The 27,462-nt window shown below is 45.7% G+C and overlaps 2 protein-coding genes across 5 annotated transcripts in view; one reads left to right on the forward strand and one right to left on the reverse strand.

Annotated features, from left to right (window-relative positions):
• SPAG16 (sperm associated antigen 16) overlaps nucleotides 1–27,462 on the forward strand; it is a 786,899-nt gene that overhangs the window by 216,944 nt on the left and 542,493 nt on the right. The window lies entirely within an intron of this gene.
• Nucleotides 18,046–27,462, reverse strand: part of LOC135974424 (SRRM2 protein homolog rsr-2-like) — a 33,745-nt gene continuing 24,328 nt past the window's right edge. The window contains exons 3-4 of the mRNA XM_065562293.1: nucleotides 21,659–21,688; nucleotides 18,046–18,100 (exon numbers count right to left, since the gene is read on the reverse strand). Coding sequence (XP_065418365.1) covers nucleotides 18,046–18,100; nucleotides 21,659–21,688 — 85 coding nt within the window. The remainder of the gene's footprint in view (nucleotides 18,101–21,658; nucleotides 21,689–27,462) is intronic.

Consider the following 27,462-nt stretch of genomic DNA (forward strand, 5'->3'; position numbering starts at 1 on the left):
GAGACAAGTTGCTTTTCAGAACATTATTAGATGTATAATATACTTAGAGAACATTTCCCATTAATTTACATGATCAGTTCCTAAGTCTACTTAATGCCTCTGACATTCATTGTTTTACAGGATGCATCACTGTCTGTCATTCCTATTTTACTTTTAACAGCTAAATCTGAATGAAAACTATTAGAAAAATGCAGACAGGGCAAAAGATTTGATCCTTCATCACATAATGGTCACAAGAGGCTGAATTTGAAAATTCTAATTAAATCATTTAATTATTTTTTCAGATTTTTGAGGATGATGGCTCATAGCCTCTACCTAGAATGAGGACATGGCTTGAGGTGATGGCTGAACAATATCCATATGTAGGGTTACCATATTTAACAAAAAAAAAAAAAGAGGACCCTCCACGGGGCCCTGGCCCCGCCCATTTCCCACCCCTAGTCCCGCCCCAACCCCGCCCTAACTCCACCCCCTCCTCCCTCCCACTCCCTGCCACGCGAAAAGGGCTGCCTGAGCGCTACCGGCTTCATGGTTTGCCGGGCAGCCCCCAGACCCTGCGCCCCCGGCCGGCGCTTCCTCAGCGCAGCTGGAGCCCGGGAGGGGAAGCGCCCAGCCGGGGGTGCAGGGTCTGGAGGCTGCCCAGCAAACTGTGAAGCCGGGAGTGCTTGGGCTTCGGGCAGCCCCTATGCCTCCGGACCCTGCGCCCCCGGCCGGGCACTTCCCCTCCCAGGCTCCGGCGGCGCAGGGTCTGGAGGCATGGGGGCTGCCCAAACCCCGTAGCGCTCGGCTCTTAAACAGAGCTGAAAAGTCAGGGGAGGAGCAGAGCCGCCGCAGCCGGAGGTTCTCCTCCTCCCCTGACTCTTCGGCTCTGTTTAAGAGCCGAGCTGCCCGAGCGCTACCAACTTCGGGCAGCCCCCTTGCCTCCGGACCCTGCGCCGCCGGAGCCCAGGAGGGGAAGTGCCCAGCCAGCGGCTGGGGTCCGGAGGCAAGAAGGCTGCCTGAAGCCCATAGCGCTCGGGCAGCTCGGCTCTTAAACAGAGCCGAAGAGTCAGGGGAGGAGCAGAGCAGCCGCGGGAGGGGAAGTGCCCGGCCGGCATTTTCCCGGACATGTTCGGCTTTTTGGCAATTCCCCCCAGACGGGGGTTTGATTGCCGAAAAGCCGGAGATGTCCGGGAAAAACCGGATGTATGGTAACCCTACCATATGTCTTCAGGTAGAAGGGAAATGCCCAACTTCAAGCCTTTCCCACTGACAACTTGTATAAGTCAGGCAAACCGGATTTGGCTTAGTGTTGAACCAAATTCTCCCCTCAGTCACATCCATGAAACTCCACTTACAGTAGTGGAGATGCATAGATGTAACTGGGGTAGGGTGACCAGATTACCAGTGTAAAATATCGGGACGGGGGCGGAGCCAAAAAGGGGGGGCGGAGCAAAAAAGGGGGAGGGACGGAGCAAAAAAAAAAAAAAGTTTTAAGGGGCCTGGGACATTAGCAGGCCCCGCTCGCTGCCCTCCCCGCGGAGCCTCCCGTCCCCTGGCCCGCCACGGGCATATGCGGGGCGCAGTGGGTCTGGGCGGGGGCAGCGCGGAGCGGGCAGGAGCCGGGTGGGCGGCAGGGGCCAAATCCCCGCTGCTGCCAGGGAGCCCCGCGCCTCTCCCTCCCGTTCGCGGCTGTGGCTCCTTCCCGGCGGGACGCGCCCCCCGCTGCCCTGGGCACATGCGGCGCGCGTCCCCTGCGCCTAGTCTCCCTCCCGCCGGGAAGGAGCAGCTGGACGTGCGCAGCATGTGCGCGGGGCAGGCCGGGGGGCGCGTCCCGCCGGGAAGGAGCCGCAGCCGCGAGCGGGACGGAGAGGCGCGGGGCTCCCCAGCAGCAGCGGGGATTCGGCCCGTGCCACCCACCCAGCCCCTGCCCGCTCCGCGCTGCCCTCGCCCAGACCCACCGCGCTGCCCCGCGGCTGCAGGGCTGGAGCAGCCTTCAGGCTGCACTCCCGGCCCCGGGTGCAGCAGCCCGGGCAGAAGCCCTCTGGCGCGGCGGGGGGGCTCACAGCTGAGCCCCCTGTCTCCCTCCCTTGCCAGGCCCCCTTTGCCCGCTCGCCCACCCGGTGCCCGGGTGCTGGAGCTGACTCAACAGCTCCAGGATCCAGGCTTGCACCGCCGCCACCCCCTCCCTCCAGGCTTGCACTGCCATGCTGCAAGCCTGGGAGGGAGGAGGAATGCTGGGGAAGAGGCGGGGCCAGGGAGGGGATTTGGGGAGGGAGCCAATGAAGGAAGGAGAGGGCGTAGCCGGGCCGGGGGGGGGGCCTGAGCGCCAGAGCGGAAGGGAAAATTTCTTCTTTGTCCAGTGTCCCGACCAATGTTTGACGCGGGACAAAGAAGCAAATATCGGGACAGTCCCGATAATATCGGGACGTCTGGTCACCCTAAACTGGGGTCAAATATTTGCATTTGTCTCCATATGTTTTGCCTCATTTCATAGTGCAATATTGTAATGTTAGAAGGGAAGTGATGATCACTTGTTCTATTGTAAATGGTTAAAAACAACATGCCCAAACCCTTTTCTCTTTGCATGCAGATCTCCTGCTTGAATTGTATTTTTGAATACTAGCATTTCAGTTGAAGGAGGGTAACACTCGGGTCTCTGTGTGCTCAGTAGCAAGCTAGAACTGCAGTTAAGGCCTCTAATTATGAAAATAAGTAATACAGTCAGCACGGTAGCCCCTGTGTTGTTTATTTTGCTCTTAAATTTAATTGCACTGTTCCTAAATGTACAGTTTTCGGTTCATTGTAATTCTTATACTGACTACATACAGTTGGGTTTTCTGGGACCTAGCTCCACTGGCACGACACAGATGAGTAGTTCCTTCTCGAATGCAGATCAGGCAGGAGAGCTACGAAAGAGAAGCTCTCCTTTAGGAACACTTCACCTTGCCTAGCTGGGCTCCCTCTCTGTGCTCTCTCACTGGGAACAGGCAGCATAGTCAGCTTGTCTCCTTTTTGGACTGTGCAGCTTGCTTTTTCCTTCCAAGAATCTTCATCTGGAAGGTTTTTCCATGGCTCTTATAATTTTACTTCACCTGGCTCTGAACCCCCTTTGTTTCTATTATGCAGTTTTTGAGATGAGATAACCAGCAAAATGAGCACACTACTCCTTATGTCGGCGTACCACTGAATTATAAAATGACATTATCATCTTTTCATTATTACTTCCCATCCTGTTTCTTATGGAGGCAAATATTTTGTTTGCTTTTTTCCTCAATGCCATTGCATATTGAGAAGAAAACACTAAAAAATGGAAACTTTGATTCTGAAGTACAATTCTTCAATAAAGATTATATTCCACAGCAAATTCTACAGCTGCGGAATTGCAGAATACACAGGGCCCTGCATACAGTGAAGCTAGCTAAATCAGTACAGAATTGTTTGCTCTTCAGTTGTAGGTGTCAATATAGTGATAGGTTCAAGAGTGTGTGTGTGTTGTGGCAAAGTACCTCCTTCTTCTCAGCAGGCTCAGTCCTTTTCAGCCTTGGAGACCCAGGCTTGGGCAAAGCAAAAGCAAAGCAAAACCCTGTAGGTAGCACAGGGGCTGGCTATTCCTTCCCGCAGTCAGTCCCTTGTGCTTGTTTGTCCTCCCTTCTGGGGACAGAGTGCGGCCTTCCTTGCTGGAAGGGTTCAGAGCCTTGCTGCTCCTAACTTACTGGCAGCTTTCCTGGTTCTCTCACTCTCTCACACACATTTGAACCTACTGATAGATAGATAGATACTGAAAGTAAATCCAAAGCCCTGATGTAAGAGGGCTGCAGCACTAGGGAAAAATCAGTTGATCAAAGAAAACAGACCCAGTTTTTGAATGCTTCGGAGGATCTTTGGAAGTTGCTTAGGGTTACCATACGTCCGGATTTTCCCGGACATGTCTGGCTTTTTGGGCTCCAAATCCCCGTCCGGGGGGAAATCCCAAAAAGCCAGACATGTCTGGGAAAATCGGGACATGCGGGGCCGGCGGTGCTGGGCCGGGGGCCGGCGGGGCTGGGCCGGGGGCCGGGGGCGCCGAGCGCCGGGGGCCAGCAGTGCCGAGGGCCGGCGGTCGGCGGTGCCGGGGGCCGGCGGTGCCGTGCCAGGGGCCGGGGGCGCCGAGGGCCGGCGGTCGGCGGTGCTGGGGGCGCCGAGGGTCGGCGGGGCCAGCGGGACCGAGCGCCGGGGGCCGAGCGCCGGCGGGGCCGGGGGGTGCTGAGCGGGCCGGGGGTGCTCGGCTGGGGGCCGGGCCAGGGGCCGGGGGGTGCTGAGCGGGCCGGGGGTGCTCAGTCGGGGGCCGGGCCTGGGGCCAGCACTCTAGGGCCCGAGCTGACCCAGGCTGGAGACGCCGGGGGGGCCAGACTGGGCCGCGCCTCCTACCCCCACACTCCCCTTACCTGCTTCAGGCTTCCCGTGAATCAAATGTTCGCGGGAAGCAGGGAAGGGGGCGGAGTTGGGGCGGGGACTTTGGGGAAGGGGTGGAGTTGGGGTGGCGGGGTGGGGCGGGGGGCGGGGCCCCGTGGAGTGTCCTCCTTTTGGAGGCTCAAAATATGGTAACCCTAAAGTTGCTTTTATTTCCAGAACTGGATGTCATTGTCATTGTCATGCTGTCACCATTATCCAGCATTACTCTGTTCAGTATCTATTCTCCCAGTTTTAAAAGAAATAATTTTGATGTTGCAGGTAGAAATTAAATGCAGTTACAGCAACACCACACCTTGGTAACTTGTTTGAATATTTATTGTTTTTCCTTTCCCGGCACACCATGGAACAGCAGTCTTTTTTGCTTGCTCTTGTACAAGTTTCATAAGCAGAGAATAAAAAAGTTCCAGTGAAGTCAGAGAAGGTTCAGGAATACTGATGTTGCTGAATAACAAGTGTTTAGAATGAATGTGGCTTACAGGTTTATTTCATACTATATAGATTAGCATGAAAAATGTCTTCTGAATCAGTACTTAGAAATAGTATAATAACCTTTTCTATGTTTTTTTTTTAAATAGGGTTACCATACGTCCGTTTTTTCCCGGACATGTCCGGCTTTTCAGCAATCAAACCCCCGTCCGGCGGGAATTGCCAAAAAGCCGAACATGTCCGGGAAAATGCCGGCCGGGCACTTCCCCTCCCGTGGCTGCTCTGCTCCTCCCCTGACTCTTCGGCTCTGTTTAACAGCCAAGCTGCCCGAGTGCTATGGGCTTCAGGCAGCCCCCTTGCCTCCAGACCCCAGCCGCCGGCCGGGCACTTCCCCTCCCGGGCTCTGGCGGCACAGGGTCCGGAGGCATGGGGGCTGCCCAAAGCCGGTAGCGCTCGGGCAGCTCGGCTCTTAAACAGAGCCGAAGAGTCAGGGGAGGAGCAGAGCCTCTGGCCGCGGCGGCTCTGCTCCTCCCCTGACTCTTCGGCTCTGTTTAAGAGCCGAGCTGCCCGAGCGCTATGGGCTTTGGGCAGCCCCCATGCCTTCGGACCCTGCGCCGCCGGAGCCCGGGAGGGGAAGTGCCCAGCATAGGGGCTGCCCGGAGCCCAAGCGCTACGGCTTCACGGTTTGCCGGGCAGCCTCCAGACCCTGCGCCCCCGGCTGGGCGCTTCCCCTCCCAGGCTCCAGCTGCGCTGGGGAAGCGCCAGCCGGGGGCACAGGGTCTGGGGGCTGCCCAGCAAACCGTGAAGCCGGTAGCGCTCGGGCAGCCCTTTTCGCATGGCTGGGAGTGGGAGGGAGGAGGGGCGGAGTTAGGGCAGAGTTGGGGTGGGGCTGGGGTGGGAAATGGGCGGGGCCATGTCCCCGTGGAGGGTCCTCTTTTTTTATTTGTTAAATATGGTAACCCTATTTTAAATCATTGAATATCTGTCATGGTTTTATTAATCAAATAATGAATCTCTGATGTGTTTGGTTCACTACATGGTTCTCTACATATCTTGAGATAATTTCAAAGGTATAACAAATACTTGCTTCTGGTAGGCTTTATGTACAGGGCTTGTCATATTATTCACACCTAGCATGGTCTTCCCAATAAAATAGAACACCTCATTCTTTCTTTTCAATTAAAGTAATATCTTTAGAGTTTTAGATTAAAAAAAATTTCTTGGAACATCTGATGCATGCACTTTGCTTTTATGTACATACAGTAATTAATTACCATATGAAATTAATTAATGTATCTCTACTTTATTCCTGGGGTATCTTATCATGATATAGTAACAAGGGGCTTGTAATGAAATGATAGCAAATGTTCATGAATTATATTTTAATGTTATGAGAGTGAGCATGGCTTACACAGTTAAAACATAGAACTGGGAATCAGGAATTCTGTTTCTCGCTGATTTGCTGTGTGACCTTGGGCACATCACTTAACCTTTCTGTGACTCAGCGTAACTCATACATCAGAGGAATCAATGCTCTTTATTTTTTTACTCTATTAACTTAAATATTCCCTTTCAAACAGACCTTCCACAAAAGGAAAGATAGTTATGCAAAGTTTGCAGCAAAGTCTAGCAGCATAAATGAGAAATACAAAATTTGCAAAATATTTTTTATTCAAGAACGTTTTGGGTTCCAAAAAAACTGAAACAGAAGCCCGCAGAAGAGCTAAACAAATGTGGGAGTAAAATATAGAAAATGCTAACTTAATGCATACACAATGGAACTGTGCCATCCTTCAAAAATACTAGAAAAATGTACAACAACCAATGAACTGCTGGAATAGAATACAAATTCTCCACTGGCTCCAAAGATATTTCTTTTGAGTATCCCCCTCTTGAAGACCTTTCTGCTTCTACTTACAAACAGAAATCTCTGCAGACTTGTTTTTTTTTCTTATGTTACACAACAAAGTAAATCAGAAAAAGTCCTGACTGTACATTAATGGATTTCAGAAGTTTCACAGTGTGCCACCTATGAAGAACTGGTTTCTACTGTAGACTAAGAAACACCACCACAACTCTTTTTAAAAATGGAGATGTTGGCAATGAGATAAGTAGACTATTCCTTTCATTATACCCCTTATGATCCCCCATCAGGATCCACCACTATAATCCCTGCAACTGTGTGGAGTCCTGCTGAAATAATTTCTATAGTAACAGGATTTCTCTGGACTCTTTTAATGAGGAGCCATCTGCAGATTTATTGTTACAGATGCTATAGCTTTGTTGGGCTAGTAGAGTATGCAATATATTCATTCAACCTGAAATAGGAAAGCCACAGTTCTAAGAGAGTTAAAAATATGTTCTCTGGCCATTCAATAAATTAATTTGTAAGCATACTTATTTGCATAAGTTTGGCTTCCACAAATCATCTTCTGAAGTGCCAGAGCTGTCAGAGCAGAGTTGAGTTATTGCTGTCGTCCATGACAATGAAACAGCATCTAGCAAGATTAAAGGGGACTGCTTTTGGCAAATTTATGCCTCCATGTTTGTGCAAGTGTAAGCAGTTTAGCTAATCACCTCCACAGCATATTATGGTATTTTATGAATGATTAATTTATTGAAATCTACAGCTCAGTCATGTTATATCATTTTAGAGATCACTTAGGGAATAGGAGCATTTAACTCATGTATCCCACTTCTGTGAGTCCATAGGCTCACTTAGCCAAATTAAAGAAAAGGATAATTAATATTTAAATTAAAACCCACCCTGGGAGGTACATTCCATGTGATTCAACAGTTAAGCTAGTCAACCAGTGGCTTACTTGAATTTCCAGAACTGTTCATATTCTCTTGAGTCTGCTAACTCAAACCTAGGCAGTAATATAATAGATTACCCAGTGGTCACCCTTAAAAACCTTCTCATTTTTGTTTTGGCAACTAGTAATGTTGTTGTGGTATTTCCTGTATGCCCTAGCATTTGTATAAAGAATACTGCATTTATTTAGTTAGTTACAAAGGCAACTGAAAGATTTTTATGGGTGACATCTGTAACAGACAACTTGCATGACAAATACTCCTAATAGTAGAGTCAATATAAGGACCTGCAGCTGGTGAATTCTGACAGTGGGGACAGAGGTAAGTGAAAGGGCCAGGAATTAAAAGGGGGAAAGAGTACAGCAAATGATTACTATTATTTATATATTGCAGTAGTGCCTAGCAATCCCAGTCATGGACCAGAACCCTGTACAGGCACTGTACAAACACAGAACAAAGTGTCTGTCCCTGCCCCAAAGAGCTTATGGTGCCAGTCCTGTAACTAGACCAAAATGGTAGCTTCTTGTACCCATGAGAAACCTTAGATGTCTTCAAAGGCACAAGAGGCCAACCACATGAATCTGATTGCAGCAGGAAGGCCTAAACTTACATCACTGTACTTACTTCCACTGAGATTTTTTTTTAAGTTGTGAAGATAAGGAATAGTCAGTGTTTAAGTAGCAACTGAAATGCTGTGTATGCCATGGTAATATAAAAGCGGGAACTTATGAATGACTTGGGATAAATGTTCTATTTTAAGCTCCGTCACTAACTTACAATGCAGATTTCAGCTGTAATTTCATCTCGCTGTGCTTCAGTCACACATCTGTAAACAGGGAATAATAATAGTTACCTACCTTAATAGATGTTGTTGAGCCTTCATTATTTGTCTGTAAAGTGCTTTGTGATCAGATGAGAGTGCTTCAACAGTCCAAATTGATGGATGTATTATTATTTTATTTATTATTATTATTACAGTTCTTTATTACTAAGTTTTGTTGGGCCTCATCCATCTTTAGGGTGACCAGGTGTACGGTTTTCGACCGGAACACCTGGTCAAAAATGGACCCTGGCCGCTCCAGTCAGCACCGCCGATTGGGCCTTTAAAAGTCCGGTTGGTGGTGCTGCGGAGGTAAGGGAGGCTAGTCCCTATCTGTCCTGGAGCACTGTGCTGTGCCCCGGAAATGGGGGGCTCCTATATCCGGCTCCTAGGCGAGGGGCCACGGGGCTCCACACGCTGCCCGAGCACCAGCTCCACATTCCCATTGGCCGGCCTGTGGCTTAGAGCAGTGCGTAGGGGATCCTTCTTCCCCCCTCCCTCCGCCTAGGAGCTGGACCTGCTGGCCACTTGCGGGGTGCAGCACAGTGCCCCAGGACAGGCAGACAGCATGCCTTAGCCCCACTGCACGGCTGACCTGGAGCCACCCAAGGTAAGCCCATGCCCCAACCCCCAGCCCTGAGCCTGTCAAACCCAGAGCCCCTTCCTGCACCCCAAACCCCTCATCCCCGGTTCCACCCCAGAGCCTGCACCCCCAGCCAGAGCCCTCACTCCCTCCCGCACCCCAATTCCATGCCCCAGCCCAGAGCCCCTTCCCACACCCTGAACCCCTCATTTCTGGCCCCACCAGGGAGCCCGCATCCCCATTTAAAGCCCTCACCCCTCCCACTCTCCAACTGCCTGCCCCAGTGAAAACGAGTGAGAGTGGTGGAGACAAGCCACTGAGGGAGGGGGAATGTAGTGGGGAGGGGAGCAGGGCCTCAGGGAAGGGGCAGGGCTAGGGTGTTCGGTTTTGTGCACTTGGAAAGTTGTCTTCTATTTTTAACCCATTCACTCTCCTACCCCTTGTGCTTAAAAAAGTTGATTAATGTGTATGTAGGATTTGTGATTATGAATATTTGAGATTTTGCTAGCAAAGTCCTTATTTAACCTAAAAGATACATAAAGGTGACAAGCTTTAGCTAACACTTTCCTTTTATGCTGTTCCAAGTTTGCTGCACTTAATCACGAAAAGGGTCATAAAGATAAAGAAACAAAATAGTTTCCTTGAAAATTTGTTTTAAATACCGAACTGTATGTACTTTATGAAATAAAGTGTTTTGAAGTAAGTACCACATTGAATACATGAAAATGGCACATAAGTGATTTAAAAGACCTTCAGTTATTTCATTTCTTTTTTTATACTTTAATAGAGCTTTGATGTATCTTCCATTACTTGTTATCAAAAAGATGACCTCCATAGAAATATAATGCTCGTTTAACAGGAAATTGAATATAGCCCATCAAAATGTAGACCTATGCTAATGTTTATTAGCTGTGCTATTTGGACAGTTGGAAAGCTTTTAATGTTATTTTTACAGAGCTGTGCTATCCTCATCCAACATTCATGAAAATCCTGTACAATAAAATTCACAATTGTGCAAAGATGACATTGTGGTAATGCTTAACATCCATTTCCCCTGTATTTCATTTGAATGGCTAAGAATACAGATTCACTGGTCACCAAAGCTCTGTCAAAAGTATTTTTATTATGGAAGAAAAAGTGAGTATAAAATGTAAGTTATATGACTGAATAGTAGATGTATAAGAGAACACCACTCATTCACACTTGACTGAGAAAAACCAATACATTCAAATGACTGAATTTGGGGAACTGACAAGGATGTGAATAAGCACAATAATAAAGCAAAATGCATGTTGTTCATTTAGAGCCAGATTATGACTCTGCCTGGGTGACGAAGGCTGACCTTTCCTTGGCAGGTTCATCTAGTGGTACTTGCCAGTACCCCTTGGTTAACTCTAAGGTAGAGATGAATTGGGCATGTCCCAATTTCTCCAATAGCTCATCTGTGCGTGGCATTGGATAGTTGTCAGGACGAGTTACAGCATTTAGCGTACGGTAGTCCATGCAAAAGCGTATTTCTCCATCTGGTTTGGGAACTAGAACCACTGGAGATGCCCATGCACTCTTAGAGGGGCAGATTATACCCATCTGTAGCATGTCCTGGATCTCCCGTTTTATAGCAGTTTGGTCACGAGGTGAGTTTGGTCCCGGTAGGGTAAGGTTCTAATTAGGTGAGCATTACCTGTGTCAATGGTGTGGTATGCCCGTTCGGTCCGTCCTGGGGTGGCTGAGAACATTGGTGCAAAGCTAGTGCACAGCTCCTTGATCTGCTGTCGCTGTAGACATCCAAGGGTCGCGGAGAGGTTCACCTCTTCCACGCCACCGTCACTTTTTCCTTCATAGTAGACACCTTCAGGCCACTCAGCGTCATCTGTTCCCTGGGCTGTAAACTGGGAAACCTTTAATTCTCTGGAATAAAAGGGCTTAAGAAAATTAACATGGTATACCTTAGGCTTTATGTTGGAGGTGGGGGATGCTATGAGATATTTAACAGCTCCTAGGCACTCCTGGACGGTGAATGGTCCTTCCCACGACGCTTCCATTTTATGGGCCTGGAGCGCCTTTAAGACCATGACTTGGTCTCCTACTTTGAAGGACCGTTCTCTGGAATGTTTATCATACCAGGCCTTTTGCTCTTCCTGAGCATCCTTTAGGTTTTCTTTAGCAAGGGCTAAAGAGTGTCGGAGGGTGCTTTGTAGGTTGCTTACAAAGTCTAGAATGTTAGTTCCTGGAGAAGGCGTAAACCCCTCCCATTGCTGCTTCACCAACTGTAATGGCCCCTTAACCTCGCAGCCATACACAAGTTCAAATGGTGAAAACCCTAAACTGGGAAGTGGTACAGCTCTGTAGGCAAAAAGCAACTGCTGCAACACTAGGTCCCAATCATTGGAGTGTTCATTTACGAATTTACTTATCATGGCCCCCAAAGTTCCATTAAACCTCTCCACTAGGCCATTGGTTTGATGGTGGTAAGGGGTGGCAACCAAGTGATTCACCCCATGAGCTTCCCACAGGCTTTTCATGGTCCCTGCCAGGAAATTAGTTCCTGAATCCGTAAGGATGTCGCAGGGCCAACCTACCCTGGCAAAAATGTCTGCTAATACCTGGCACACAGTTTTAGCCCTGGTGTTGCTTAGAGCTACTGCTTCCAGCCATTGGGTAGCAAAATCCATGAAAGTCAGTACGTACTGCTTTCCTCTGGGTGTCTTCTTTGGGAAAGGACCCAGAATATCCACAGCTACTCGCTGAAATGGGACCTCATTTATGGGGAGTGGCTGGAGAGGCGCTTTGACCTGGTCTTGGGGCTTTCCCACTCGTTTGCACGCCTCACAAGACCGGACATAATTAGCAATGTCCATGCCCAGTCCCTCCCAGTGGAAGGACTTCCCCAACCGGTCTTTGGTTCTGTTCACCCCAGAATGGCCACTGGGATGATCATGGGCTAAGCTCAAGAGCTTTACCCGGTACTTAGTTGGAACTACCAACTGTCTTTGAGGGTGCCAGTCTTCCTGGTGTCCACCAGAAAGAGTCTCCTTGTATAAAAGTCCTTGTTCTACAACAAACCGGGATCGGTTAGAAGAGCTGAGAGGCAGTGGGGTGTTCCGTGCCGCCACCCAAGCTTTCTGAAGGCTGTCATCTGCTTCCTGCTCGGCCTGGAACTGTTCCCTTGATGCTGGAGACATCAATTCCTCCTTGGAATGTGAACTTGGGCTTGGTCCCTCTGGAAGCGATGCAGGTGCTGGGGTTGTTTCCGTTGACTGTGATCCACTCTCTGCTGGTGCACTAGGTGGTATTTTAGGCTCTGGCTGAGCCTCTTGAGTAGGGTTATCTGCTTCTTCTGCCAGTTCAGGCTCGCTGGTGCCCTCTGGCGCCCTCTGGCGCTGGAGTTGTAGATGGGTTTGCAAGCACTGGACTCAATGCTGGCAATGGTTCTGGTGCTGGTTGCGTTGCCAGTTCCGGTTCTGGGACTGGCGTTGGCTGGGTCACTGGGATTGGATCCACTACGGCTGTTGCAGTCGGCAGGGGGATCCAGTTCCATCACCTCTGCCTGGGTCTCTGGTAACACAGACGGGGCCCTGGTGGACAGCTCAGGAACAGGGATGGGGGTCAAAGCTTGCTTAGTCTGGCTGCAGGTGACCATTCCCACCCTCTTGGCTAGCTTCACATGGTTGGCCAAGTCTTCCCCCAGTAGCCTGGGGATGGGATAATTGTCATAGACTGCATAAGTCCACATTCCTGACCAGCCCTTGTACAGGACAGGCAACTTGGCTGTAGGCTTAAAGAGTGTGACATGAAGGGTTGAATTGTCACCGGAGCCTCTGGGGCGATGAGTTTGGGGTTCACTAGGGATTGGTGGATAGTCAACACTTGTGCCCTAGTGTCCCTCCACGTGTTAACCTTCTTTCCGCCCACTCTCATGGTTTCCCTTCGCTCCGAGGGTATTTGAGAGGCATCTGGGCCTGGGGATCTTTGGTGTGATTGTGTGTAATGAACTGTAACCGGTTGGGGTTCTTGGGGCAGTGGGCCTTTATATGTCCCAGTTCATTACATTTAAAACATCGCCCTGCTAAGATATCACCAGGGCGAGGTTGGTTGGTGGAGACTGGTGTGGTGGGGTGAAAAGGCATCTGGGGTTTCCCTTGGGATATAGGGGGGAGGGGGGCTTGGGTTGTCCTCGGTGGTAGGGTTTTGTTTCGGGTTGCCCCTTCTGATATTCGCTCCAACTGCTATTAGTTTTTTTCTTTCCTGTCACCTCCACCCATTTGGCTCCAATCTCCCCCGCCTCGGTTACAGTTTTGGGTTTCCCATCTAGGATGTACCTTTCTATTTCCTCAGGAACACCCTCTAAGAACTGCTCCATTTTCACTAGGAAAAACAGATCTTCCAGAGATTTAACATTTGCTCCTGATACCCAGGCATCACAGTTTTTGTCAATGTGGTAGGCATGTTGGGTAAATGACACGTCTGGTTTCCACCTTAGGGCTCTGAACCGCCGAAGGGCATGCTCGGGTGTTAACCCCATTCTGATTCTGGCCTTGTTTTTAAAAAGTTCGTAACTGTTCATTTGTTCCTTAGGCATTTCAGCCGCCACCTCTGCTAAGGGTCCACTGAGCTGCGGCCTCAGCTCTACCATGTACTGGTCTGTAGAGATGCTGTACCCAAGGCAGGCCCTTTCAAAATTTTCTAAGAAGGCCTCAGTATCATCGCCTGCCTTGTAGGTGGGGAATTTTCTGGGATGGGAAGCGGTACCTGGAGAGGGGTTGTTAGGGTTGGCTGGTATATCCTGCCTAGCCCTTATCAATTCCAGTTCATGCTTCCTCTCTTTTTCTTTCGGCTCCATCTCTTTTTCTTTCTGCTCCATAGCTCTCTTGTGAGCAGCCTCCTCTGCCTCCATAGCTCTCTTGTGAGCAGTTTCTTCCCTGGCTTTTTCTGCATTAATTTCTAATTGTTTTAGTTCTAGCCGTCTCTTATGTTCTTTTTCTTTTTCTGTTGCTTCCAGTCTAGTCAGTTCTAGATTGTTAGCTACTTCACTGGTAGTCATTTTCCTGCTTTCTTGTGCTGGGCCACACCCCTCTGCAGTTCACTGAAACTGGGATGCACTCTGCGCAGGGCTGCTTAGTTAACAGAGACTTTCTAACTAGCTATACCTGAGAGGTAGAAAATAAAAAAAAACAATTCAGCTTGTAAATTCCTTTTGCCAGCTGTTTGCTCACTGCTTGAACCCTTCTCTTAACAAAGACCCTTGTTAAAAAACTTAACACCTCTGCCTTCAGGCAAGGAGAGATAAAATATGCATCTACCTTCAGCTCTGCTTTCTAAGCAGCTAGAAAGAAGAAAAAAAAATCTTACTGGCTTTTGGTTTAAAATGATCCCACCGCTCTGCCACCATGTCAAGGTTCCTTCCCCACTCTGAACTTTAGGGTACAGATGTAGGGACCTGCATGAAAACCTCTAAGCTTCTCTACCAGCTTAGATCTGCTTTTGCTGCCACCACTCCCAATGTGCTAACTCCCTTCCCTGGGTAGCCTTGAGAGACTCTTCCACCAATTCCCTGGTGAACACTGATCCAAAACCCCTTAATCATCCCCCTCCCTTCCCTTTCCCCTCACCAATTCCTGGTGAGTCCAGATCAATCCCCTTGGATCTTACAACAAGGAAAAATCAATCAGGTTCTTAAAAAGAAGGCTTTTAATTAAAGAAAGAAAGGTAAAAATCATCTCTGTAAAAGCAAGATGGAAAATAACTTTACAGGGTAATCAAACTTAAAGAGCCCAGAGAAACCCCCTCTAGCCTTAGGTTCAAAGTTACAGCAAACAGAGGTAAACACTCTAGTAAAAGGTACATTTACAAGTTGAGAAAACAAAGATAAAACTAACCTGGCTGTTACTTACAAGTTTGATATATGAGAGACTTGTTCAGAAAGATTTGGAGAGCATGGATTGATGTCTGGTCCCTCTTAGTCCCAAGAGCGAACAACCCCCAAAAGAGAGCACAAACAAAAGCCTTCCCCCCACCAAGATTTGAAAGTATCTTGTCCCCTTATTGGTCCTTTGGGTCAGGTGTCAGCCAGGTTACCTGAGCTTCTTAACCCTTTACAGGTAAAAGGATTTTGGTGTCTCTGGCCAGGAGGGATTATAGTATTGTACACAGGAGGGTTGTTACCCTTCCCTTTTAGTTATGACACTCTCCATGACAGCGTGCTTTATTATGCACTATGAAGCTGACAGTACCCACAGGAGAGTTCACAGAGGCTTGTGGCTCACAGTTGTAGTGCTCCCTTCCTCCAGCAATCAAGATTTCCTTAGACATTGCCATGTTCAAAATTAAATGTATAACTCCTCTCTTTGCTATATCCTCCCCAGAACAGCCACCATGACTGTATCCAGAAACTCCCTCACATGTGTAATACAAGTAAATCTCAGTTAGCACAGTCCTTATGACTGGATGTGGCTGTATTTAATTTTGATGGTGCCTAGATATTGAGGTTCTGGATGGAACTGACCAGAAACTAGGATTCCTATTCTGAGAAATTCCAAAATGTGAAAAATGTTTTCATTCTGAAAGGGGGGAACAGAAATTCCAAATTTCATTTAGAAAAAGTCAAAATAACATCTCGTTGTAATCTTTTCTACAAGTTTCTGAGGTTCCTTGTTGCGTGGCGCCTCAGAAGCCAGGGAGCCTGAGGCGCACAGTGCTTGCAGGCTGCTGAGAAGCCAGGAATTGGAAGCCCAAGGAGTCCCGGCTCTGGAGCAGCCTGACTGGCTGATCACCCCAGAGCTGGGGAGCCTGGAAGCCCTGGGACCTCCAACTCTGAGGCAGCCTGCTTGGTAGGCTGTCCCAGAACCAAGGACCCTGGGCACCCAGGCTGCTGAAGAGCCAGGAGCCTGGGAGTTTGGGAGCCTGGGTGGGAGTCTGCTAAGGACCTGGTGGGCAAGTTGGCAGAAAATCAGACAGGTTTTGAAACCTGTCTTGCAGACAGGATCCATTGGAATGGAACCTCAACAGTGGACCTTCCCAGGAGAGATCTGAACACGCCTCACTATTTTCAGACCTAAATGCCAGATTCCTGCATCCTTTTGCATAAGGCCTCACCAAGCAACAGCATCTGCTTTCAGTACCAGCCTACAGTGAGAAAGTTGTATGAAAATGTGGACAGTCAGAAGAATTACTGATGAGGAGAAGGAAATAAATTTAAAAAATATTTTAAAGGAAACACTCATAAAAACAGCTCACACTGGGGAGCAGTGAGAATATTGCCTCTTGGGGCACACTCATTGCTGCCTGTAAATGTTGTTTAGTGCTTGGACTCCACAATACGTGCCTTAGACATAGTGATTGAAATGCTGTTGGCCATCTTTGGTTGGTCAAGAAATTGCATCCTTTCCTTTCAGATGTGGACCTTGCCACCATCACCCATAAATCTGTTATTTGAGGACTGTTATAATACATTCTACCTTAAGGCTGCCCTTAAAGACCACTAAGAGGTCATTTTGTTATGATCTTTCCAGTTGCAGCTTCACAGTTAAGGTTTTGTTAAGTTTTGCATTTAAAATAGTTATTATGAAGCTTCAGCTAGTACAAAATGCGTGTAAATGTCTTCGGAATAGGGCTGACCCAAGAGATCATGTTATGCTTCTGCTCCATACACTAACTGCCAACTCATTTCTGGCTGCAAATGAAGGTATGATTATGTACAGAGCCCCGATAGGTGTCTAGGTCCTACTTATCTCAGGGGTCACCTCTCGCCCTGCCCTGCCACATCAGCAATGGCTTTGTCAAGAACATTCTGGCTGGCTGTCCCATGGGTGAAGATTTCAGGAGCCTGGGGAAGTTGTTCTTAGTGATAAAACTTTTGCCTTTGAAATTTGCTCCTGTGGGACTCACCTTAGAGTCTGAGCCTGGCCAGCTTTATAGCATGTTATAAGATTCAGCTTCTAGTTCAGGCATCCCATTCAATGCAGTTCTGTCTTGTAGACCACCTATAGTGTTTCCCCATCTCTGATGTCATTGAGGAAGTTAGTTTGGTGCTGTGGAGTAGAGTCTTGGGGAGAAATCCTGGACCCATAGAAATCAATAGCAAGACTTCTATTGACTTCAATATGGCCAGTGTTTCACCCATGATAGGTATGACCCAGAGTTCAGGGAAATGATTGTTGTACTTGAGACTTGACCTGTGTAAAGAGCCCCCAGATACTATGGTGATGAGTGCACTTTAAATGTGTGTAATAACATATGTGTATATAGTAAATCTTACCATAGTTCTTAACTATACTGTAGCCAACTCCCTACTAAGCCTATTCTGCATTAATCCTCTATTTCCACAAGTGGTTCACAAACTTCATTGTGCACATTGAACCCCACATTTGTTCTACTACTTGATGAAAAAAGACTACTTAACATAATAGCATTGTTTTCAAAAGTACATATTAATTGATGTAATTTAGTTTTTTCCATATTTTAAATTGATCTAACTTCAAAGAATTCATGTTAAGATCAATAACAAAATTAGAAATAAAAAGTGCTGGAGTAATAAAGGCAGGGTTTTCAGACATGAATGCCATACTACAAAGAACTGTTTGTATGGTACATGAAGCTCAGTGCAAAACTGTAATTAACTTTAGTAGGAGTTCAGGATGCTCAAGGAATATAGGATCAGGCTCCACATTAACAAATGGGAACTTCATAGCACAATTATAACAAACAATGTGACAAATGCTGTCTAAGCAATGCCTCCAAGAGGAGGGTTGTACACATGTGATGTCATCATTCCATTTTACATATTTTTGAGACCTGATGTCCCAACTCATGCAAAAACTCCTGGTGGATTTCATTAACTTAAATATGTCCATCCTTGTGCTAAGAGTAAATAATGAACCCACTAAGAAAAATAGATCATCATGTTAAAATCCTCCAAGTCATAGTTCATGAATGCATCCCAGTTGGCCAGCATAGTGTTCATATATCTGCTTTACACTGGTTCAAAGGACAAGTGGGACACCACTGTAATAGAGAAATTCCCATGTCTGAAAGAAAGAAGGAAAAAGTTATGAAGTACTGGGCAAATGGGTATCATTTTATCAAAATCATAGACTCTAATGTATAGTAATTGCCTCAAAATCAATCCTGCTAGCCTCTTTTACTCTTCATTCTATCTAGGTATTTCTGTAGCTCCCATCTGTGTGGCATCTCACTAACATAATTGAATTTATTCATATGACACCCCTGTGAGGTAGGAACATATACTGTCTCGATTTTACAGATGGAAACTGAGGCACAGAGATTTAAGTGACTTGCTCAAATCCGCGTGGGAATTCTGTGACACATAGAACCAAGATCTCCTGCGTCCCAGTCTAGTGCCTTTGTCATAAGACCATCCGTCCTCTCATTATTAAATGGCGCTGTGCTATACTGAGTCTTTGCAAGATCTTATAAACCTTGCACCTTATTTTGTATGTCCTGTCCGTATTTTCCTATGTCATGTCTACATTCTCAGGGCAGGGGCCTGCCTGTGTTCTCTCTCAGGGACCTACATACCTGATGCTGTGCCATGAATGGTAACAGTTTTTCTTCTCTGTATGTATTGATATAACACAATGTATACTCCATGTAGCAATAAGTAGCTCCTGGAAAACTTATTTGATGATTAATGCACAAGTCATAAGATCATTTATTTGTTGTTCCTATGGTTCTTTCTAAGAGTTTCTGAAATAAAAAATCAAGCATGAAAAGTGCTAGTTGTGAAGTGTGCATGGAGATTGTTTGGGTAAATTACATATTCAAAGGAAGACGTGGTACCCTGGCAAGGTGATTCAGGGATCTCCATATGGAAAACGCTTTATGAATCAGATACAGAGCAAGTGTAATATGGCCATTTCTAAAGCTAATTTAGAAACTGAAGGATGTTCAGAGGGGCTTGACCCACCTGTGTAGATGCTACATATTTTCCTTTTGTTTTTTGGCATCTTGTCAGTTGATACTCTCAATTATCATTTCAAAGTCCCCATACCCAGGAGTTGATGACTCTATGAATTGGTCCTCTTGCAGATGGGAGAGAAAAGGGTTTTATTAAATATTCACTGAGTATTTTCAGAAGAAAATCCATTATTTATATCCTTACGTTTCCACCCTGGCAAAAATAGAATCCATCTCAGTAGACAGGATAAAGCACAAATTCCTCTTATTAGCAAAGAAGTTGTTATTGGCAAATCTGGTCCCTATATTACAGAGTTGCAAAGGGTGAGGTAGTCCCAGACTGTGGTATTAATGGGCCTTGGAACAGGTCAATCAATTCTGAGAATGGGAGGGCATGGGCTAGAAGAGGTTCCAAGGGGTTTCACTCATCTTTGTGGCTGCAGGATCTGGAAATGTGGGAACACAATTATTTCATTGGTTCATCTCTAGATACTTAAGTGTATTTTAGGACTCGGGCTGCCCGTGGGAAAGAAAACTGTTTATTAATCATTCATGAAGCTCTTTTTACATAGAAAGTCCCTGATTTTGTAGTGCTTCCTGTGCTGTTTGGGGAACAGAATCTATATGCTAGGGAGATATTTTCCATGAAAGGAGAGAGGAGTTGAGTCCCTGTCAGAGATTGAGGCCTTACAGAAAACAGGGGAAAAGCTAAAAAATTGAGAAGTGTTGGACACAGAAGGATAAAGGAAGTAGTGGAAAAACCCTCCTCCCAGAAAGAGCATCTTTTGTCAGTCAAAGACATAAGGTGCTGCATCTAGAGGAGCATCAGGAAAAGGAGTGGAATGAGTGAGTCCTGATTAATGGCTAGGTTGTGACCAGCTCTTGTTTGGCTCGCGGTGGGGCCTGAGAGGTGGGGAACCAGGGGGCTTTTCTCATTTTGCTTTTCCTGTTTAAAGGCTGGCCAGATTGGCCTCCTCTGCACTAGGGGACTGCAAGTTTTGCTACCAAGATATGGACCATCAGAAGCACACAGCCCCAGTGGAAGAGAGAAGGGGCAAAGGAGGGGTGGAAGGAGGCCCACTATACACCTTATATATGTATTTTGTTAGACTGCACCTGGAATATTAAGTTCACTTTTGGGCAATTCATTACCAGAAAGGCATTGACAAATTGTGGAACGTTCAGAGAAGCGCAACAAAAACGATCAGGAAGCTTGAGTTAATGGTGTCTGTTGTAGATTTAGGAACCATAATCCATGTATTGGTCACATCTAGTCTGAACTACCCAAAGTTGACACTTTTCTTAGGGCTGTCAGGCTTTGTAATTTAAAATGTTCATCTCTTTAGTGGGTATAGCTGCTTCAAGCACGTTACACAAGGTCTCTGCACTCTCCACTATCCTATTCTAATTCCAACTCCCTGTACTAATCTTCAAGGGCCTTGGTGGTTTGGCACCAGACCATTCGACTGTCTCTCTATCCACAATCTATCAAAACAATTTTGGTTCATTGGGGATAGAGCAACTTTCACTTGCAAAGGTTAAACATTATGCACAAGGAGGTAGGCTCTTGATACTTGATTGTGGAAATCTCTTGTCAGAAAAGATAATAGTCAAACCTGATCCAATAATTGTCACAGCCTAGTGTAAATGTCACAGAAGCCTACTGTTATGGTTCAGGTTCAGCTTTACCTTTGACCTCTCTTGGTGGGCACCTCTTTCATTGGCCTACATTTGCATTTCTCTTGTTGTGTAATCCCACAATTCACTCCACTTTTAGAGTGGATCACCACCTCTGTTTACCAAAAATATTACCCTTGCAGGTCCAACTGGTTTTGGCCCCTGCTATAGATTTCTCCCTAGAAGCTGTGATCAGTTTGAAAATGCAATGATAGAGAGCAGCTTGTCACAACAAAGTATTATTTATTAATCCATAGGAATATGATAAGCAGAGAGAAAAGTGTTAACTAACACTTGGGTGGGAGGGAGGAATAGCTCAGTGGTTTGAGCATTGGCCTGCTAAACCCAGGGTTGTGAGTTCAATCCTTGAGGGGCCAATTGGGGATCTGGGGCAATATCAGTACTGCTTATCATATTCTGCTAATGAAGGCAGGGGGCTGGACTCCATGACCTTTCAGGGTCCCTTCCAGTTCTATGAGATAGGTATATCTCCATTTATTATTATATTAACAAAAGCATATTGTCTTATCTAAACTCAGCATTTACTTCATGCAAGTAGGTAGGCCTGAAGTAACCCTTATGCCTTCCTGTTCTGAAGTGTTCCTGAACTATACTGTGCTTTTCTACAGATCTTCTGTCTCTCCTGCGTCTTCAGAGGCTCAGCTATTTAGCTGCTTTCAAGATCTTTATTTCAGAGTTCTTGCCTAAAAGCCCATGAAGTTTCAAGCTGGACTCTGTTCTCCTCCCTTCTTGTGGAACCAGGCGGATCCTAATTCCACATAAGCTTCAAAGGAATTCTCATCTTCATTGTCTTAGTACCAGCCACTGGGGCTGTCCATGGCCATTGATTTTTGGTTCCTGCAATGTTAACTAAGACTGATTTAACTTTTAGTTATCCCATAGCTTGCAATACAATAACTATCAAGACCACAGAGTTATATAATAACTTTAATAAAAGTTACACAGATAACTCTCACATTCTTCAAACTTACCCACAATAACAGGTGATAGGAAGAATGAAGCTGAAGAAGAGAAAAGAAGTTAAATAAACAGGTGAACTATAGGATGACAAGAGCAGAGTCAATTTTGAGAATTCTATTTCAAGCTCCTGGAAATGGAAAGGACACAGATAAAATCAAAACTCTAATACAGGGCTACACAAATAAGTGTGCTATAGGAGAGACTGAAGCAACTGGATAAGTGCTACTTAAAAGAGACATAAAAAGACACCTAGAGGGACATAAAGCAATAGAGTTAGACTGTAAGCCCCTTGGGATTCTTTGATATTTGTTCAGGATTAAGAACATTGAGAGTACTCAATCAATAGTAATAATGATTCAAAAATCTTGAAATAATGACAAAAAGGAGAAGTATTTGGTGTGGTCTAAGGCAACAAGATAAGGAGTAAAGAGTCCTGTGGCACCTTATAGACAGATGTATTGGAGCATGAGCTTTCGTGGGTGAATACTCACTTTGTTGGATGCCAAAGTGGGTATTCACCCACGAAAGCTCATGCTCCAATACATCTGTTAGTCTATAAGGTGCCACAGGACTCTTCGCTGCTTTTACAAATCCAGACTAACACGGCTCCCCCTAAAATAAGGAATGAAATCCTGAAGACAGAGAAAGGAAAATTCAAGTGAAGTTTTAGGAACTAGAAAGCCTACAAATGAAGTTAATTGAGCAATGAAATAATGTGTTAAGAAAAGTCATTGAAGTATCATTGTTTTATTTTAATTAAGGGAAAATTGGATTTACTGTTTGTAGGGTACAGTAACTCATGTGCTTGTTCGCAAGGATAGGCTAGATGACCCTGAAAATCATTTCCAATCCCCCTCTAAAGCAGAACAGTGACTATATGAATCTGTTGGTGTGCTCAGCAAACCTGTAATACGTGCATGCATCATTGTTTGTTAGCCCGATTGGTTTTTTTTGTTTTAAATTGGGTTTGTTAATTAAACACTGTATTACCAAAGCCAGGATGTGGCCATTCATTGCAACAAGTTATGTCTAAATGATCCACATACGTAAATGTGTATGCTAGCATATGTATTATTCAGAAGAGTGGAAAATATATGGGTAATTTACAGATAACTCTTCTGAAACATAATGTAGTTAAAATTTCAAGGCAGGAAAATGATGGATAAGATACCCTACTGCAAGTGAGAGGTAAAAAAATCCATCAGTGCTATCTCTCATAACCCTTCTTCCCATCTGCATCCTTCTTAGGCACAACAGCCCTGCAATTAATTGAAGCTCACTAGGAGACTGTAATGAAAAGTCTAACATCATGTAGCTGCTTTCATTAATAATATCATTGTCTTTTGTCAAGTTTAATAGCAATTGGGTTTATCCAGCTGGAAAAAGTTAGACAAAGACAGATAGACAGGCAAGTCTGTTTACTGTCAATTAACTTAAGAAGAAATGCAGCCTTGCTTTTTAGATACATCAAACTTGACACTTTCTGCACTTTTTAGGTTTACTTAAGAAACTTGGGGCGGGGGGGACTGTCAGCAGTTTGATTAATAGTAGAAAAAAAGTAGTTGTAGAGGACAATAGTTGGAAGAGCTAATGGGAGTCACTGCTTATTTCTTGTTATAAAGATAAATATCTGTATATCAACCCAATAAAGTTATAAATAGCTGAAAAACGAAAATCTGTATTAATCTTCAGTGAGAGATTTAGAAAAAATTATAAAGTTTTCCTCTTCTTTTTCTAGGTCTATCAATTTTGTGCAAAATACAGCCATGACAAAGCTTGGAAATAAATACTGCTAACTCTAGAAGATTTTTAATTTCACATCTTTATATTATTATATAATCTAGGAATTCACTCTCAATATCCTAATCATGTATCCTTTGCTGATACAAAATTCTCAGTGAGGCTTCTGTGTGAGTTATTGGTGGACAAGAAATGTAGGATTAAGCCCTTAATCACTAAACAGAAACAATCATTCATTATTATGCAACAAACAGGCATTTTGTTATTGAAAAGTCCTGGCTATCCTTATTTCCCTATGCTGAAATTGCACTTCAAGTTATCCTAGTATTAATTATTCAGTAATATGATACTGAAATGTGCTCTCTAATCACCCTTGTGTATTTCATCAATGTGCTTTCGTGCTTCATTAATTAGTAATTGGCTGGAAGTAAATGATCATCAGGTGTCAATCTTCACAAGATACATTGGTTTGCCATTCCGTGCCAGATTACAAAATGACTGTAAATTATTCCCATAATTTCTTTATTCTTCCATTCTGATTATAGCAAACTGATAAAGTCACATGATACCAGTGTATGAAAAATGTGTATTGTAATCTCATAAACAGCAATCACTTTATTGAAAGCTACAGTGTGCTGGCTAATGTAGTTGTGTTCATGGAAAGCAGAATGAGGAATCATTGCTCTTTTACTTCTGCTTAAAGTTGCAGATCTATCCTGCATAAATTAATTTGATTTATATTTAGATTTCTATAATGTTTCTCTGTACATCTTGTGGCCCATATAAACAATCTAAAAATGAACCAATACCTATTAGCCTCTTTTAAAGGCAAAGGAAGAAAGGGCATTCTCCAGATAAATCATTCCCACTCTTTCACACCATATTATTTTTCAGCTTTGAAGAAAACAAAAAGATGGCCCTTACACGATGCCCTGAAGGGCCTCATACTCAACTCCTCAACAAGAAAGGGAGCGAATCCAAGGTTGGGAATGCGGCTCCCCATCCAGCACTTTTAGACACCCAAACAGTGTTACTGCATGAACCAGAGGAAAAATATTTTGTTGGGAAGGGACACCCATACACAGGAAAGGAGCTGAGGAAGAAGACATGATAGCTAAGCATATATTAATATTATCATATTAATAACTGTGGGTCAAATTTTGCTCTCTGCTAAAGTGATGTAAACCTAGAGTGACTCCACTGAAGTCAATGGATTATTTTGGATTTACATTGTTTTACGTGAAAGCAAAATTTGGTTCCTTCTCTCCAAAAATGGCCCAAATTCTTCATTTCCGTTCAAGTCCTGGCCTCCATTTTGTCCCTTTGACATCGATTTAGTGTCACAAAGGAGTAGTAAATCTGCCCTAATCAGCCAGCAGAGGATTTGCCCAGCATGGGCGAGTCCCCAGCTGGCATACAAGTGGTGTAGCTGCCTCTAATTAACTCTTCTCCCAACCCTAGTAGGGATATAGCGAGTGCATATGTAAGCGGGGGAATGGTCCCGCTATTGTGGGGAACTTTCCTGGCTTCTGCACTACCCCGGTGAAATGGGCTAGCGGAAGGATCTGAGTCCTCCCTCCCACTTCCTTTACCCAGAGGCCTCCCTGCCCTCGAGGACTCCCCTTCCACTCTCCTGTCTGGCAGAGTCCTTGTAACCTCAACAAGCTGGGCCCGGGATTCCTGGGGGGCTTGACTCCCAACCTTGCTGTGGTCACCTAGGGCAGGGGTTAGCCCACTCCGCAGGGCCGGCTCCAGCATTTCTGCCGCCCCAAGCAAAACAAAAAAAAGCTGGTGCCTGGAGCCGGCCCTGCCACTCCGGGGTGCTCTCTCTGCACTGGACACTTCCCAAACCCACTGATCATTACATATGATTTAAAACAAATACAATTTATTTAATCAGCAATTAATTTAAAAAAGAATAAGGAAAAATGGGAAAGGTTAAAGGAAAACACATGGCCCTGCTCTGTGGCAGGGAACATCACAAACAGTGTCTCTGGAATGTCAGGGCACTTCACAGTCTGTTCCTTGTAGGTCCCAGGCCTCCTCCTCAGGCCCTGGCTGTGCTGTAGGGATGCTGTGGGTTGGACACTTGCTCTGGTGGTGGCCACACATCTCCGGGCTTTGGGTGGTGGGACCCTTCTTCCCAGCATCAGCTCCCCGTTGGGTTAAGATCCCCCTCCCAGTCTGGCCTGCAAGGACCCTTGGCTGGGGGTGTCTTTCTGTGCTGGGCCCTTTGCCCAGGGTCCCCCCTTGGCTGGCCCCAGCTGCTCACCGCACCCGGTTCTAGACTGCTCCAGCCCCAGCTCCAGTGTTCTAGCTCCAGCTCCACTCGGCCTCAGCACTGACGCTGCTTCTCTGGCTCTGTGGCTGCAGCCCTGCTCCCAGCACAGGATCTGCCCTCTCTGGGCCGTGTCTCTGGCTTTGGGACTGCAGCTCTGCTCCCAGCACAGGGTCTGCTTTTCTGGCCCCTCCTGGATTTGGCCAGCTCTGCTCCCCAGCTCAGCTTGGGCTCTTGCTTTCTCCTTGCTCGGCCCCACTTTGTCTGACCCAGGCAATTCCAGCTCACAGGGAGGACGGAACCCCCCTGGCTTCCTGACTCCCTGATTAGCTTGCCCACCCTGTCAATCAGGCTGACCTGGAGCATTGGTCTCTCCCCATTGCCCCTGGGACTGTCAGTCTCAAGGTCCTGATTTCCCATCGACCCTTCCCCTTTCTTTTGGCACTGGGAGTTAGCCAACCAAACCACCTGCACTGAATGTTAGTAAGGGGACAACAGTCCCCTTACACATGTTAAGGAGAGATGTGGGATAGATGTAGTATGCTGCACTCTGGAAATCCTTGGGGACTATTGCAAACTGGCATAAATGAGAGCAGTCTCGAGGCTACTCTAATTTACACAACAAACTGGCTAGCACTTGGGATCAGGGGTGTGCAAAGGTAGCTTAAAAAGACACCTTTACTTTCCCTTTCTTCCTGTCTACTGACCAGACCTCTGGTGCCCCTGAGGAACAGGGATTCTCGATCCAAGTTTGATATTGCCCGTATGCCTAGATAGAATTAATACCTTATTTAGGTACAGTAGGCAAGAAATATGCATGGAATCAATGTAACTAATCCACATATAAAGTTTTATACAGATAGTGAATGCCAATTGCACTCATTCCAAATTAAATTTTTATTTTATTAGCATTTCTCTTGTCCAATAATTTATCTGATTTCAGAAGCAGTGTCTGGACTAAGCAAAAAGTAGAGTAACTGAAAAACACAGATCCTTGTCTCAGTGCAACTCTGACAACTGTCACTATATTATCTCTGAACAGAAGGATGTTCTTAACTCAAAATTATGCAAATGATCTTAATCAAATATCATTTTGCAGAAGGGCAGAGTAGCAAACACAATGACAATATTTGATTCTTACACACTGAATAGTTTTCAAATATGTTGAAGTAACAGAATTAATCTTCATTAATAAACATGTCAAGTTGGATGGGAATGGGTAGGATGCAAAAGAGACTGCCAGATGCCAGCTTCACTGGAGTATAAAATGCCGACTGCTCTGTATTGATACTGACTGGGAAGAATGCCAAATAAATGAACATTTGAACCCTGTAGAGGTGTACAACTAAGATCAGGTTTAGAAGAACTGACCGGTGTTATGAACTGCCCTTCACCCAGAGTAATTCAGTCAAGTTTGGAGAGACCGGGTGGTTTTAACAATTTATTGAAAACTACAATAGGACCTAAATACATGACCCTATACTATAATTACAGCAAGTAAAATCTCACTCCCTGCTGGGTGGTCTGGCAAGGCATACTGGCTGCAGTAGGATGAATCTGTTTCTCTGGCTGGAGTCTGTCACCACTGCACCATCATCACACAGTACCATAAAAGCCACCGACCTTTAAACAGTTTTTCAATTCTATTTTTAGACACGTGACATCATTCTACTTGTTTATTTTCTTCTGTTGTCAATTCTATTTTTAGACTTGCGACCGTTATTTACTTCACAGTGTTATGATTTGCGGAATCGTTGTTTACCACTTTTTCCTGCCAACTCTATATTTTGCACTACA

Source organism: Chrysemys picta, chromosome 11 (genome assembly GCF_011386835.1).
Source record: "Chrysemys picta bellii isolate R12L10 chromosome 11, ASM1138683v2, whole genome shotgun sequence".
NCBI classification, from domain to species: Eukaryota; Metazoa; Chordata; order Testudines; family Emydidae; genus Chrysemys; species Chrysemys picta.